The sequence below is a fragment of the Leptonychotes weddellii genome, chromosome 3 (assembly GCF_054177405.1).
Source record: "Leptonychotes weddellii isolate Sample4059 chromosome 3, ASM5417740v2, whole genome shotgun sequence".
NCBI lineage: Eukaryota > Metazoa > Chordata > Mammalia > Carnivora > Phocidae > Leptonychotes > Leptonychotes weddellii.
In genome coordinates, this window is record NC_138371.1 from 30,247,176 (window position 1) to 30,262,882 (window position 15,707).

The 15,707-nt window shown below is 39.0% G+C and overlaps 1 protein-coding gene and 2 non-coding genes across 6 annotated transcripts in view; all 3 read right to left on the reverse strand.

Moving 5' to 3' along the window:
- The window catches only part of NOP58 (NOP58 ribonucleoprotein), a 33,152-nt gene that overhangs the window by 15,829 nt on the left and 1,616 nt on the right, over positions 1 to 15,707 (reverse strand). For 2 of the 4 annotated variants that reach the window (XM_006734571.3, XM_081815361.1), the window contains exons 2-4: positions 9,132 to 9,208; positions 7,461 to 7,513; positions 2,879 to 3,000 (exon numbers count right to left, since the gene is read on the reverse strand). In XM_006734571.3, coding sequence (XP_006734634.1) covers positions 2,879 to 3,000; positions 7,461 to 7,513; positions 9,132 to 9,208 — 252 coding nt within the window. Of the gene's footprint in view, positions 1 to 2,878; positions 3,001 to 7,138; positions 7,257 to 7,460; positions 7,514 to 9,131; positions 9,215 to 15,707 lie in introns of those variants that run through there. The other 2 variants (XM_081815360.1, XM_031029460.2) reach the window with 2 other exon arrangements.
- Positions 7,276 to 7,362, reverse strand: LOC115941375 (small nucleolar RNA SNORD70). The gene has a single exon (XR_004076129.1). It is a non-coding gene; the product is annotated as a small nucleolar RNA SNORD70 (small nucleolar RNA).
- On the reverse strand, positions 8,053 to 8,141 carry LOC115941374 (small nucleolar RNA SNORD70). The gene has a single exon (XR_004076128.1). It is a non-coding gene; the product is annotated as a small nucleolar RNA SNORD70 (small nucleolar RNA).

Sequence of the window (15,707 nt, forward strand, 5' to 3'; positions counted from 1 at the left end):
CTCTGTGCTGAGCACAGAGTTCAGATGTGGGGCTGATTCCATGACCCTGAGATCATGACCTGAGCTGAAATCAAGAGTTGGATGCTTAATGGAGTGAATGACCCAGGCGCCACCCCCTTAAAAAAAAAAAGGATTTATTTTTAAGTAACCTCTACACCCAATGTGGGGCCTGAACTCATATCCCGAGATCAAGAGTTTTATGCTCCATCTACTGAGCCAGCTAGGCACCCCCGATTTTCTTAATAATATTCTTTTCCAGGGGCACCTGGGTAGCTCAGTCAGTTAAGCGTCTGCCTTCAGCTCAGGTCATGATCTCATGGTCCTGGGACTGAGCCCCACATCTTAATTCTGGGCTCTCCACTCAGCAGGGAGCCTCCTTCTCCCTCTCCCCTCTGCCTACTTGTGATCTCTCTCTGTGTGTCAAATAAATAAATAAAATCTTTAAAAAAAGTAACATTCTTTTCTCTAGCTTTATTTATTTATTTTTAAAAGATTTTATTTATTTATTTGACAGAGAGACACAGCAAGAGAGGGAACACAAGCAGGGGGAGTGGGAGAGGGAGAAGCAGGCTTCCCGTGGAGCAGGGAGCCCAATGCAGGGCTGGATCCCAGGACCCTGGGATTATGACCTGAGGCGAAGGCAGACACTTAACGACTGAGCCACCCAGGCGCCCCTCTAGCTTACTTTAAGAATATAATATCCAATACGTATACAACATATGGGTTAATCAGCTATTTATGTTATTGGTAAGACTTCTGGTCAACAGTAGGCTTTTAGTAGTAAAATTCTGGGGGAGTCAAAAGTTATACACAGAATTTTTTTTAGAAAGATTTCATTTATTTATTTGAGAGTGTGGAGGGGCGGGGAGCAGAGGGAGAAGGACAAGCAGATTCTGCACTGAGCCCGACATAGGGTTTGACCTCACGACCTGAGCTAAAATCAGGAGTTGGCAGCTTATCTGACAGAATTTTGTCTGTGCGTGTGTGGGGAAGGGTTGGCACCCCCAACCCTTAAGTTATTCAAGGGTTTACCATACAATTTAACTTTTTACACACCCCACACACACTAATAAATTTTGTTCTGCACACCTTCATTTTTTTTCATTCTGCATTGTATTTGCTAAGTCCTTTATATAAATCTATAGTTCTAGTTCATCAAATGCAAATAATTACACGCATGCAAAATTGATGTATTACATGATTAAGAAACAAATACTTGGTACGTATGTGCTTAAGAAACAATATTTGGTATGTATGAGTGATCTTCGGTGTAATTTTTTTTTTTTAAGTAGGCTCCATGCCCAGCATGAAGCCCATTGTGGAGCTTGAACTCGCAAGCCAGAGATCAAGACCCGAGCTGAGATCAACAGTCAGATGCTTAACTGCCTGAGCCACCCAGGCACCCCTTTAATGTTAAGTTTCTAAAACAGAGAAACTGGGGGTGCCTGGGTGGTTCAGGCAGTTAAGCATCCGACTCGGGTTTTGGCTCAGGTCATGATCTCACGGTCGTGGGACTGGGCCCGAGTCAGGCTCTGCGCTCAGTGCGTAGTCCGCTTCAGATTCTCTCTCCCTCCTGTGCTCGCTCTCTCCCTCTAATAAATAAATAAAATCTTAAAAAAAGAAAAACTGAAAAAAAAAATTAAAGATACCTATAATCCCACCATCTAGCAATTTGTCATTCTGTATTTATTATGCTAAAATTTAATTTTTTAAAAAGATTTTCTTTCTTTATTTGTAACAGAGAGAGAGAGCACAAGCAGGGGGAGTGTCAGGCAGAGGGAGAGGGAGAAGCAGGCTCCCCATTGAGCAAGGAGGCAGATGTGGGACTTGATCCCAAGACTCTGGGATCATCACTTGAGCTGAAGGCAGACACTTAACTGACTAAGCCACCCAGATGTCCTTAAAATTTAATGTTTTTTTTTTTTTAAAGATTTTATTTATTTTTCAACAGAGAGAGAGAGAGACAGCGAGAGAGGGAACACAAGCAGGGGGAGTGGGAGAGGGGGAAGCAGGCTTCCCGCGGAGCAGGGAGCCTGATGCGGGGCTCGATCCAGGGACTCCAGGATCATGACCCGAGCCGAAAGCAGTCGCTCAACCAACTGAGCCACCCAGGCGCCCCTAAAATTTAATGTTTTTTAACAGAAAATTACAACTAACACTTGTGGGCACTTCATGGAATGAATATAGAGATTGACATCATCACAGAAAACTTCATTACTTACCAGACAGTATTAGAAATAATTTATTTAATTGAACTTCTTAAATTCACAATCCTGACCTAAAAAAAGCCCCTCAAATCTCCTTAGCATTTTCCTACCTAAGAAGACCTACAATAGAATATAAACCTTACTTTAAAAAGCAGAGGTATGCTCACAAACACAGTAATTAACCTGTCACTATAATATCTACTATAATCACTGAAGATCAAAATAATCACGACCAGCTCTCAAACTGTTCTGCTTTTCATGCTTGGGAGCCCACTTTTCCAGTCTTTCCACTTTCATCTCCAGAGACTCTACCCCCTGCTAAAGTTTTCTAATAAAACACATACACTAAAGAGAAATGTCATATCCTCATTTCTGTTGAAAGAAAAGAAATGTGACTAAACAAAAACATGGCAGGATATACATAGTGTTAACAGATCTCTGGGTGGCAAGGTTAAAGCTAATTTTTATTACTTTTTGGGGTTAATATTTTCTACAACAAACAGGCATTACTTGTATGTACTTGGGTCCTGATAATCGTATTGGAAATCAATTATTCTGTAGCCTGGGAAAAAAGATCATGTAGTAACAAACAACTCAATACAAAGGCTAGGCTTTGTAGCTACTATGCTGTATGACGAGTTCTGATTAGCAGGCATGAAAAACATAGTTACCTTTATGACCCCTCCTAGTTTAGCATCAGCTACAGCCAGGGGTTCATGGGCCTCTTTTACTATTTTCTTCAGAACTTTCTTCAGCTGCTTATTGATTTTGCCCTCCATTAGAGCTGTGAATGCTTTTAAGGAAAAAGAAAAAAGAGTTAACTCTCAAGTTTTTTTAATTTTAAGAACCTCAAGATCTCATTTAAACTTAAAGAATAAAGCAAAATAAACACTTCCTTTCAAAAAGTTGAATTTAACATTACTTCTAAAATGAAATGATAAATGCAGAAAACACTGAAGGAGTTACACATTTCAGTCTCATCTGATCTTCCCACCCTCATTTAAGTTCTAGAACCAGAAGTTAAAAGCAGATACAGCATTCCTTTCCTTATGTCATATGAAATCTACTCTTGAACCCAGACAGAGCTCGAATCAAAATGTTAGAAACAATCTATTTTGGAATGACAAACAGATTTACTCTCCAATGTTACTGTAGGCAGACTGGCCTGATGCTCTGTGAGATACCCTAAAATCCTGTCAAGACTGTAGTAAAAAGGAGTGTATCCATTTGGAAGGTCCTGCTGCAGTGTAAGCATGCCTGAATGAAGGCTTTGCTAATTCCAGATCCAGATGCCATCAGGCCTCTACCTGTAAACCTCCAGTGACAGAGAACTCACTACCCAAAGGCAGACTATTCTATTTGGGACTGCTTTCATTTTTGGCAGGTTCTAAATCTGCTACTTTGTAACTCTCACCCTTTCTTAGGCCTACACTTAGGATCTTCTGGACCCACATGGACTAGTATCTCTTCTGCTGTCAGGGTTTTGGCTGAATTTAAAGTATGCCTGCCAGGAAGGAAGTTGGCCACAATTTCTAAGCAGGCAGTTTATGCTTAATCAGCCAGGTACCTTCTCTTTCCTCCTGACCACATCTCCATCCATTTGAGTTACAAGTCCATTTCATCTGTTATCTGGGAAGATGAAAGATGAGGACAAAAATCATCTAGCTACCACACAGCTCTTACAGAGCTCTTACGTTCTAAGAAGCTGAGTCTCAAGCTACTTTTTTTAGGTTATAACCTTTTACATACCATATTGTACAACACTGACTCCTTATAACCTACCTTTCTAGTAAGAGTTATATTCTTTCAAGTTTTTAATCTTCTATAATTAAAAAATTTTATTCAACTTCTAGCTTCTAGTTATCAATCTTATACTTCAGTGTTTCCCTTTTTAAAAAAATTTCTTAAGCAAAAATTTCTACTCTAGAGCTAACATTTACATTTACCTTCCCTTTATTATTAAAAAGCATGTTAATTACTCTTCATAATATATATATATTTTTTTTTTTATTTTTTTTTTTAAAGATTTATTTGAGAGAGAATGAGAGACAGAGCACGAGAGGGAAGAGGGCAGAGGGAGAAGCAGACCCCCTGCTGAGCAGGGAGCCTGATGTGGGACTCGATCCTGGGACTCCAGGATCATGACCTGAGCCGAAGGCAGTCGCCTAACCAACTGAGCCACCCAGGCGCCCCATACTATATATTTTTAAAAGATGGCAGGAATGGTGACAGGTAAAGGGGAAACTGAGTCTTCTCTTACTTCACTAGCCACTTTTCAGCATCCCCTAGTAATCTTCCCACTTCATCCAAAAGTAGGCTTGTACCAAATTCTTTTTTTTTTTTTTTTTAAAGATTTGATTATTTGTCAGAGAGAAAGAGCGAGAGAATACCAAATTTTTCGGTAGTATTTGGAAGACTTGCAACTTGAAAATCAGACCGTAAAAATAAAGCTCTCCATACAAACAGTATAATCTGAACTTCTAGGACCAATATAAATTTTTTTTTTGAAGATTTATTTATTTTAGAGAGCGAGCAAAAGCAAGTGCATGCTCAGGGGGGAGGAAGAGAGAGTCTTCAGCAGACTCTGCACTGACGCCAGCTCCATCTCATAATCTGAGCCGAAACCAAGAGTTGGGTACTTAACCAACTGCACCACCCAGGTGCCTTTAAATTCTTAAAAAAAAAATAAAATAAAAAAAATTCAACCTTTTATTTTCATTTTTTTTTTTTTTAAAGATTTTGTTTATTTATTTATTTGACAGAGAGAGAGAAACGGCATGAGAGGGGATAGGGTCAGAAGGAGAAGCAGGCTCCCCACTGAGCCGGGAGCCCGATGTGGGACTCGATCCCAGGACTCCGGGATCATGACCTGAGCCGAAGGCAGTCGCTTAACCAACTGAGCCACCCAGGCGCCCCTTATTTTCATCTATTAAGTTTATTTATTTAAGTAATCTCTACACCGAACTGGGGCTCAGACTCATGACCCTGAGATCAAGAGTCACATGCTCTTCCAACTGAGCCAGCCAGGCACCCCAAAGACTTTTTTTTTTTTTAAAGTAGGCTCCACATCCAACATGAGGCTTGAACTCACGACTCTGAAATCAAGAGTCTCATGCTCTACGGACTGAGCCAGCCAGGTGCCCCTGGCTATATTATATTCAGAATATAAATTCTTGATATCACAACACATCAGACTGTTTCTTAGGCTATGGGGTTTTTAAATGCATACTATGATATCTATAACCGCTCAGTTTGGGTTCTGTCACATCAAAATTTCCTTATAACAGGGAATGGAAGTTAATTCCCAGGAACGACTGCTCTCTTAATAAGGTGATATTTGAGTTTCTAGTAAAAATAGATGGGAAAAGATTCTTGACAGAGCTCACTATTTTCATTCCTTTACCCAAAATATTTATGTGCTAGAATCCAGGAATTTGATGGTGAAGAACAATGCAGACTCTGCCTTCATGGAAAGTAGATGGGGGGGGGGGGCTGGAGTTGACTTTAAATTCTCAGCTAGCATGGCATCTGGCCATTTATCTTTACATTATTTTAAGGAATACCAAGAGCTCAGGAGGAAAAGGAGATATTCCTCAAGCCTCAGTTTTCCTATAAATAGTGATTAACATCTAACCCACAGGACTGCTTCAAGGATTTAACAACAATTTTGAAATGAGGAGTACAAAACCGGACAATCACTACATGATCAATATATTACCTATTAATAGTAAAAACCTGCTTCATGTTTGGGTAGAAGTTGGATCTATCCGTTTAATAAGGACTGGTCGGAAATACCTCAAAAAAGATTAAAGAGGTAATATGCAAAAAGGAATTCAAAAGAAGCCACTTGGGATCAGGGCCACTCACTTTACAATTCCAGCGGAAGTTCAAATCACTGTCTATGTGAATAATGTCCCCCAGAGTTGGAGAACAGCCAATACAATCTCACCTGGAGTCCTAACAAAATTCTACCCATATAATTTTAAAGCTGTGATGAACAGATCTTTTAAAAAATTCTCCAGGCAGGGGTGCCGGCTGGCTCAGTTGGAAGAGCATGCAACTTGATCTTGGGGCCATGAGTTCAAGCCCCATGTTGGATGCAGACATTACTAAAAACAAAAAAAACAAAACAAAAAAACCCTTCAGGCAAAAATTATCATAGTTGTGCTTTAATGGCTCTATGAGGCTTTAATTATTGACTTACTGATGAAGCAGTCCTAGAACTATTTTTAAAAATTAAAAAATTGGATCCATTTGTGGGTCTTCCTTCAGCTACCCTTCTGCCAATGTTGGGGCAGCCCATTAATATTCCAGCATGTTTAGTTACGTTCCTAATTTTTATAAGAGAATTATACCCATCTCTTGGGGCTGATAACAAAATTATTTGGGTTTGTGAAATTCTTGCCTAATTATATGCCATATCCTTCCTTATGGTCCTACATTTTCAAATTTTACCGCCAAGCGGTTGGCTGATTTGATATACGGAACTTAAGCAATTGAAAAATCCACAAGCAGAATTTTATATCCAGGCTTCTTGTTTTCCCTAACATTAAAAAACAAAACAAAACAAAAAAAACCCTTGAGACCAACTGCCAACTAAAGCCAAGCCTAGTTAATAACACCTATTGTCTGTTCTCCCATCATGAGGACCAGTTGAAGGACAGGAGTCATCCATTCTTCATGCCCCCTTCAGATTAACTCTTAAGCCTAGGTGTAGTTTTTGCATTAAAAACCAAACCAAACCAAACCAAACCATACACACAAAAGCCTATTAGTTTTCCTAAAACTTTTAATAATATTGTACTCTTCTGAACTAAAAATGTGTACTTCTGGAGAGCTGCTGTATTATTATTTCAACTGTGAATCCTGGCTATTCTCAACTTTACTCCTGGATTAATATTATCAGACAGCTGTGTACTTGACTACATTACCTTGGTCCCTTGTAGAACAGCTTTTACTGAATTGTGCTTCAGCATTATGCTGTTGGTTTCCACAGGGAGATCAATTTAACCACTTCTCACCTCTCATCACATGGGGGGGAAACAAACCCTATGGTGAAAAAAGCTAACTCAATGTTGTCTCAGTGGTAGTGACGAATTTGAGTTAGATCACTTAAATTCAATTCCAAAAAGAATGCATCATTGACAACATTGAATAAGGTTAACTCAGGCAACTGAAGCAAATAATCTTTTGATAAGGATAATCAACTGACAAGATTAAAAAAAACCCCAAAAAGCTAGTCTTTCACTTTACCTGCTAATGCTTCTGCTGTATCCTGAAATTTCTCAAAATGTTTTAGCTTTACTCTAGAAGGAAAAAAAGAAAAGTTACGAGGGCATACTGGTTGTGCAAAAACCATGTATTTAGGAAAAAGGTTTTGGACTGTTTTGTTTACCAACAGAATACACTTTCCCGTCACTGGGTATCAGGGTGCAAAGTCAGGTAAATTCTTCTTTAAACAACCAGTTTCTCTAAATGTTAGGTTAGTAATGTCTGGACTACTGCAGAGGTTGTAGGCTTTGAAGGAAAATAAACATCAGCAAAGAGGTTTGATACCACATCTCAACCACAGGAAAGATGCTGAAGCTTCAACATAACCTCTGCTGCTTAAAGCTGGACACAGATCCTTAGAAGGACAGAGGAGACCTTAGAAAAGGTATTAAGAGTCCCTCTTAAGTCAGGAATCTCACAACAATGATTTGTCCATCTCATACAAAGGCCATTAAGAAATAGTTTATCATCAAATCTGATTGCTGTTACCCTTATTTTACCCCCTTCCCCCCCCATACAGGGTATATGCAAGGTAACATCATTTTATATTGAAACAAAAATATATGATGAATAATTCATTGTTGTCTCAGTGGTAGTGACGAATATTTGAGTTAGATCATTTATATTCAGTTCCAACAAGAATACATCATTGACAACAATGAATCAGGTTAACTCAGCCAAATGAAGCATACAGCCCTTGAAAAAAAAAACTAGTCTTCTATTATATCTAAGATAGTGTTGTTTTAAGGAAGATTTTCTTACCTGCCAGGAAACAAAAACCCTGGTGGGTCCCTTAAATACACACTTAACAACACAAAAAGATTTTAGGAAAAGTAGTAATTTCATCTTATTCTGCCTCTCCCCACCCCCATTTCCACCTTTCTGAAGTGGCATTTGTTCATCTCTATGCTTGCATAAATGCATATAGAGATATACAAGAACCCTGCAAAAATGGGATCACATTATACATACCATTCTGAAGCATGGTTTCCTTGGTATACCACTGACCTCTCTCCAAGTTAGTAAGAGATCTATAGATATACTATAATTTATTCAGTAATTCCACTACTTAGGGCCCCTGGCTGGCTCAGTCAAAGTAGAGCATGTGACTCATGGAATCTCAGGGTCATGAGTTCAAGCCCCACATTGGGTATAGAGATTAAAACAGTAACAACAGGGGCGCCTAGGTGGCTCGGTTGGTTCAGTGTCTGACTCTTGATTTCGGCTCAAGTCATGGTCTCAGGGTTGTGGGATCGGGTCCCACAGGCTCTATGCTCACCACGGAGTCTGCTTGTCCTTCTCCCTCTGCTCCCCACCCCCACTCACAGGCGCTCTCTCTCTCTAAAACAAATAAACAAAATCTTAAAAACACCACCACTACCAGACACTATGGACTCTGAAAAACAAACTGAGGGGTAGGAGGATGGGTTAGCCTGGTGATGGGTATTAAAGAGGGCACGTTCTGCATGGAGCACTGGGTGTTATATGCAAACAATGAATCATGGAACACTACATCTAAAACTAATGATGTAATGTATGGGGATTAACATAACATAATAAAAAAAATAAAATAAAAATAAAAACTCCACCACTACCAACAACAAACACCAACTAACTGTTAACTGCTAAATTCCTGGTTTCAAGATGGCTTACATTTTATTTGCTTTCTCTGGAGTTTCAAATTCTTTCCACAAACTATCAACCTCTTGAAGTTTCTTCTCATTCAAAACCTGTAACAAACATTTAAATAATTTTAATGGCATAGCTTAGGCATACATAATTACACACTTCAAGTACAACTGCATATGTAAAATCAGAGTGTAGAAGCTATTTTTCCTCACCGAAGTAACAAACCAGTTTTCTTTCTTTCTTTCTTTTATTTAAAAGATTTTATTTATTTATTTGAGACAGAGAGAATGAGGGACAGAAAGCATGAGAGGGAGGAGGGTCAGAGGGAGAAGCAGACTCCCCACTGAGCAGGGAGCCCGATGCGGGACTCGATCCCAGGACTCCGGGATCATGACCTGAGCCGAAGGCAGTCGCTTAACCAACTGAGCCACCCAGGCGCCCCAAACCAGTTTTCTTACCCACCATAAATTTTTGGTCAAATTAATAGCTCAAGTAGCCCATTTTTTTTTTTTCCAAAGATTTTATTTATTTATTTGAGAGAGAGAATGAGAGACAGAGAGCATGAGAGGGAGGAGGGTCAGAGGGAGAAGCAGACTCCCTGCCGAGCAGAGAGTCCGATGCGGGACTCGATCCTGGGACTCCAGGATCATGACCTGAGCCGAAGGCAGTCGCTTAACCAACTGAGCCACCCAGGTGCCCCTCAAGTAGCCCATTTAAATAACTGGATGGAATTCAGTTGAAGTCTTTGATGAAAACTTCCTATTTGAAGGAGCCACTAACCCACTAACCCCTTCACAAAGCATATCATATTCATAGAACATCAAAAGACTTTATTTGCCTACTTTCTAGAATAAAGAGTAAGTTTTATTTACTGCTACGATCATCCTAACAAAGTATTATGGATGGATTTCTCTAAAACTAAGATAGCATCAATTTTAGGATACCTGTTATAAGAAAACTTAAAATGCAAAGAAAAAAAAAGGGGCACTTTAAATCTATGAAAAAGTCATTAACATTTAGGTATATATATATTCTTTTTGACTGTCTTAACATTTTATTTATACATACCTTTAGGAATCATACTATACCACTTAGCATAACATGGACACAATCCTAGGTTTTAACAACCATTGTATGAAAATACCATCATTTTATGCCCTTACAGATGTTTAGGGTTTTTCTAAATTTTCCTTTTCTCCTTCCGAAAACAGTTTTGTGTGTATACATGTTGTATTTCTATAGCACATATTCTACTGGAAGTGGAGTTAATTGATCACATAGGAAACGTATTACTTCACAGTTGACAGATGCTACCAAATTGCTTTCAAGAGAGTCTATTAGTTTCACTTAAATCAAGACTGAATAAAACTTATTTCCCGGGCTCCTGGGTGGCTCAGTTGGTTAAGCATCTGCCTTTGGCTCAGGTCGTGATCCCAGGGTCCTGGGATCGACTCCCGCATCGGGCTCCCTGCTCACCAGGGGGCCTGCTTCTCCCTCTCCCTCTGCCTGCCACTCTGCCTACTTGTTCTCTCTGTCAAATAAATAAATAATCTTTAAAAAAATTATTTCCCTATACTCTCATCAAAATCCAATGTAGTAAGTCAACTGCCCAGGTATAACATAGGGTAGAATCAATGCTAAAATGCATTTCCCCCATATTTAACATTCTTGAAATTGGGATGCCTTACAACTGATGGGAGATTCAAGTTTAAAGTACAAATAGATATCATGCATGTCTTCTTATGGGGGAAAAAAACCCAGCCAATAAATTAAAAACTATACTGATAAACATTTCATCAAATCTGTATTATCACAGAATATTTACACAGTAAGTTTTATTGTCCAGTTATAGCCTAGTATATATTTTTGTGATAAAGCATGAATACGACACTGCAAGTTGCACTTAATTTCTGTCAGACAAGTGTGGCAGGATGATTTTATTTTTTTTATTTTATTTTTTTTGGCAGGATGATTTTAAAGATTTGTTGTGTTGTTTAAATTCAATCACACATAGCTAAATTGATATATTTACAGAATTCGAGAAGTTGGTCAAAATAAATCGAAGTGAAAAAACTTAGAAACCAGAGTAAGAGCAGTAAATGATCCAAAAGCAGAGTTTATATTTAAAAATTACAAGCTGGGGTGCCTGGCTGGATTAGCCGGCAGAGTATGGGACTCTTGAACTCAGGGCTGTAAATTCAAGCCCCATGTTGGGCACAGAGTTTGCTTAATAAATATTTTCACACACATACAAAAAATTACAAGCCACTAACAATTCTATTTTGCCTATCATGAGAACTTTAGAATCCAAAGACATTCCAGCAAATCTCATGAATGCACTGAAACACTGATTCAGTTATTTTCTGATAAAGGAAGTTCACAGAACAGTCCTGACTTTTGGAAATAGTTTATTCAGAGAATGCCACACTAACCATATCCAAAGTTCAGGAATTATTGAGAGGATATGTACCAAACAGGGGATATGACTCATGAGTAAAATTTACATTTTTTGTAGTTGAAAAGCAAGTATATTTGGAGATAACAGTTGGGTAACAATCTGCATATTCAAGAGATATTATCAGCATTCTTAAAGTAAGAAAGGAAATGTAATAGAAACATTCAAGACTACTCAAAGGTCTCCAAAGACTCTGTTATGGCAAATAAAACCTTGCCATTCTGTTCCCAATTGTGCTACAACAAAACAAAATTAGAAATAACTGCTATATTTCCTGAAAAATATGCCTCAAATTTTAGTCATTCATTTTCACACAAAGAAATCTGAAAACATTTGTATACAAAGTCCATTTTAAGTCTACTTTGGATTAAGATGGAATTATTTCCACTTCCAAGTAGAAATGGTGTATAGTTATTGCCATTAAAATCTTTAGCATAGTCTTTATCTTGCCCATACTATAGAGAGCAAGATGGAGTCATTCCTGCCAAGCAGTAACTTATATCAAGCAGTGGCACAAGTAACCAAGGCATTTCGGCTTAGACCAAATATTGCCGAACCAGCACTGGCTGAGACCCACTCAGAAACGATAACCAGGAGAAACAGGTTTGCCAATCAAGACTGAATAAATCCCTTTTGAAATGATTTGCAGCAAACAGTCAAGACCTTATTAATGCTGACTCTTTCACATCTGCCCACATCAGAAAGGTAGCTGCCACCGAAGGCCCTGCCCAACTGACCTCTGAACAAAATACAGATTGTCTGGGGTGCCTGGGTGGCTCAATCGGTTGCTGCCCTTGGCTCATGATCCTGGAGTCCTGGGATTCCGGCTCTCTGCTCAGCGGAGAGTCCGTTTCTCTGCCCCTCCCCTGGCTCATGTGCGTGCGTGCGCGCTCTCTCTCTCTCCTTGCATGCTCACTCTTTTTTCTCTCTCAAATAAATAAAAATCTTAAAAAGAAAAGAGATCCTCCACTGCCTGAACATAATAAGCAACTAGTGCTGTGAGCTGATCCGCACCAGACCCAGGCCTTATTTCAACTGTGCAATGGAAGACTGCATTAACTTCCTACCTCCAACTTCCCCTTGTTCTGTCTTGTTTGTTGTGTAACTTGTGCTTTGCTCTCTGTGATGTGTAAGAAGCCAAGTTAAACAGGTAGTGAAATGTCATCAAGTTTGGAGTCCTGTGTTATAATTATATTAACTTTGCTTTGAAACTGAATAAAGCTAACATTGCAGGGGGGGATGACATTGTGGAAAGACACAACTTGTGCGTGCACCTTCATAGTATACGCACGACACAAATTTACAGATAAAACTAAATATGCGGGATTTGCTTCAAAACAATGTGGGGAGAATGGGAGAGAGATGGCCCACAAAACAGGTCTGTTGAAACTGAGTGATGGTGTACATGGAGGTTCTTTATAATCTACTACTTGTCTCCTTGAAATTTTTCACAATAAAGAGTAAAACACAAACATAAATGCATCCCATAGCATGCCAGATATTCCTAGAGTACCCTCCTCTATTCCAGACAGGCAATAAATTTATAAAGAGGAAAGAGCACACTATATCAAAAGCGTCCCTAATTTTCACTTAATTGGTTACTTTGAGATTTCCTATGTTTTATTTAAACATTTAATGCTAACTTTTTTTAGTTTTACTTTACAAACAAAATGGGTAAGTACTATTTTATGAAACTTGTGTGAGTTGCTGTACAGGATAACTTGGAATAGTTTCAAATGTGGATTATTCAAAAAGGAACAAATTGATACATGCAACATGGATTAGCTTCAAATGCATGCTAAGTGAAAAAAGTCAGACACAAAAAACTATTACTCCATTTACATGAAATTTCTAGAAATGACAAAATTATACAGACAGTGGCTGCCTAGAGCTGGGTCCGACTGACTTGCAAATGGGCAGGAGGTAACTTTTTAAGAGGAAGTATTCTTTTTTTTTTTAAGATTTTATTCATTTATCTGACAGAGAGAGACAAAGCGAGAGAGGGAACACAAGCAGGGGGAGTGGGAGAGGAGAAGCAGGCTTCCCGCTGAGCCAGGAGCCCAATGTGGGGCTCGATCCCAGGACCCTGAGATCATGACCCAAGCCGAAGGCAGACGCTTAACAGGCGCCCCAAGAGGAAGTATTCTAAAACTGGATTGCAACTTGCACAGCTGTATACATTTTACTAAAATGATCAAACTGCACTTTTACAGTAGATGGGTTATACAGTATGAAAATTATACCCAATAAATGAAGCTAGAAAACCATATTGCTCAGTAATCATATTATACATGAACTCTGGTATACACATAAAATCTCTTCCTCCAGGCTTGAGGAAATGAAGAACACACAACACTATACCACAAAGCTGCACTACACAATGTGACTATTAAAATTTAAGTGAATTTGGGGCGCCTGGGTGGCTCAGTCGTTGGGCGTCTGCTTTCGGCTCAGGTCATGATCTCAGGGTGCTGGGATCGAGCCCCACATCGGGCTCCCTGCACAGCGGGGAGCCTGCGTCTCCCTCTCTTACTCCTCCTGCTTGTGTTCCCTCTCTCTCTGTATCTCTCTGTCAAATAAATAAGTAAAATCTTAAAAAAAATTTTTTTAAGTGAATTAAACTAAAAATTCATTTCCACAGCTTTACTAGCCAAATTTCAAGTGCTAAATAGCTATGTAGATAAAGTGCTAAACAGCTAAATAGATTGCTAGTGGCAATCGTACTGGGCAGCATAGCTACAAAAGGTCTGGGATGAGTAAAACTAAAAGATGCCTCATGATACAAGGGACCAAGTTAAATTTTTACAATATTCTAAAAATGGTAATAGTTCGTTTATTTGCCTTCATATATAACCTTGTTAACACCCAGTAATTTTTTTTACAAAGTATTTAATTCGTTGCGAATTACTGTATATGTGCATATATGTACACTAGATCATGATATTAAAATGTATTCCTATGACCTGAGGTTAAAAGTTTTAAAAATTTCTTAAAGCATCCCCACTAAAGTATGAATTTTATGCAACCAATGTAATTTTATACCCCAGCATTCTGATTATGGTAAAGGGAGCTAATAACTTTGTACTATAGATCTATTTTTTAATACATAATTTACACACCATAATATTCACCCTTCTAAAGTGTACAACTTACTTTTCAGTATATTTTCACAAAACTGTGCAACCACCAATTCCAGAACATTTTCTATGTCTACTTTATTAACAATTAATAACTGCTATTATTTGAAATATTTGGAACTGAATCATTTTATCAATGTATTCAAGGCTTTAGTTACTTCTCTATTACATTACTTAAACCATAAACCACAATTTATTAAATTTGAACAGTAATTTGCAAGTGGGTACCATTAAAAACTGCTACAGAATAGTCAAGACATTTTTATGGAGAATACTCTTCTCTCTCTTTTTTTTTTAGATTTTATTTATTTATTCATGAGAGACAGAGAGAGAGAGGCAGAGGGAGAAGCAGGCTCCCAAGGAGCAGGGAGCCCGATGCGGGACTCGATCCCAGGACCCCGGGACCATGACCTGAGCCGAAGGCAGACGCCCAACCATCTGAGCCACCCAGGTGCCCGAGAATACTCTTCATTAAAAGAAATCAGTAATTCATCGAGACATAATTGACTATTTTATGACCCAGGTCTAGAAACCAGAGAATTGCTAAGCCAATTCCTTCCTACCATCAGCAGCAACCAATGGACTGTGCAGCTGCGCCTCCCTCTCTTAGTTCAGGACAGTATACCTAACATCTACTTAGAAGAGAAATTCATCCATACACACTAATTCAAAGTATGATAGACCATGTTGGCTAAGAAAATTTGAGGGCATGTGCAGAATTCTACTTAAGAATTTAGAGAAGACTACAAAAAGCTGGGAAAAAGAGACACACTCCCAGGCTCTAAAGCCATTACAGACAACCCCAATGAGAAAAAATAAGCAGGGCGCCTGGGTGGCTCAGTTGGTTGGGCGACTGCCTTCGGCTCAGGTCATGATCCTGGAGTCCCGGGATCGAGTCCCGCATCGGGCTCCCTGCTCTGCGGGGAGTCTGCTACTCCCTCTCCCGCTCCTCCCTCTTGTGCTCTCTCTCTCTCTCAAATAAATAAATAAAATCTTTAAAAAAAAAAA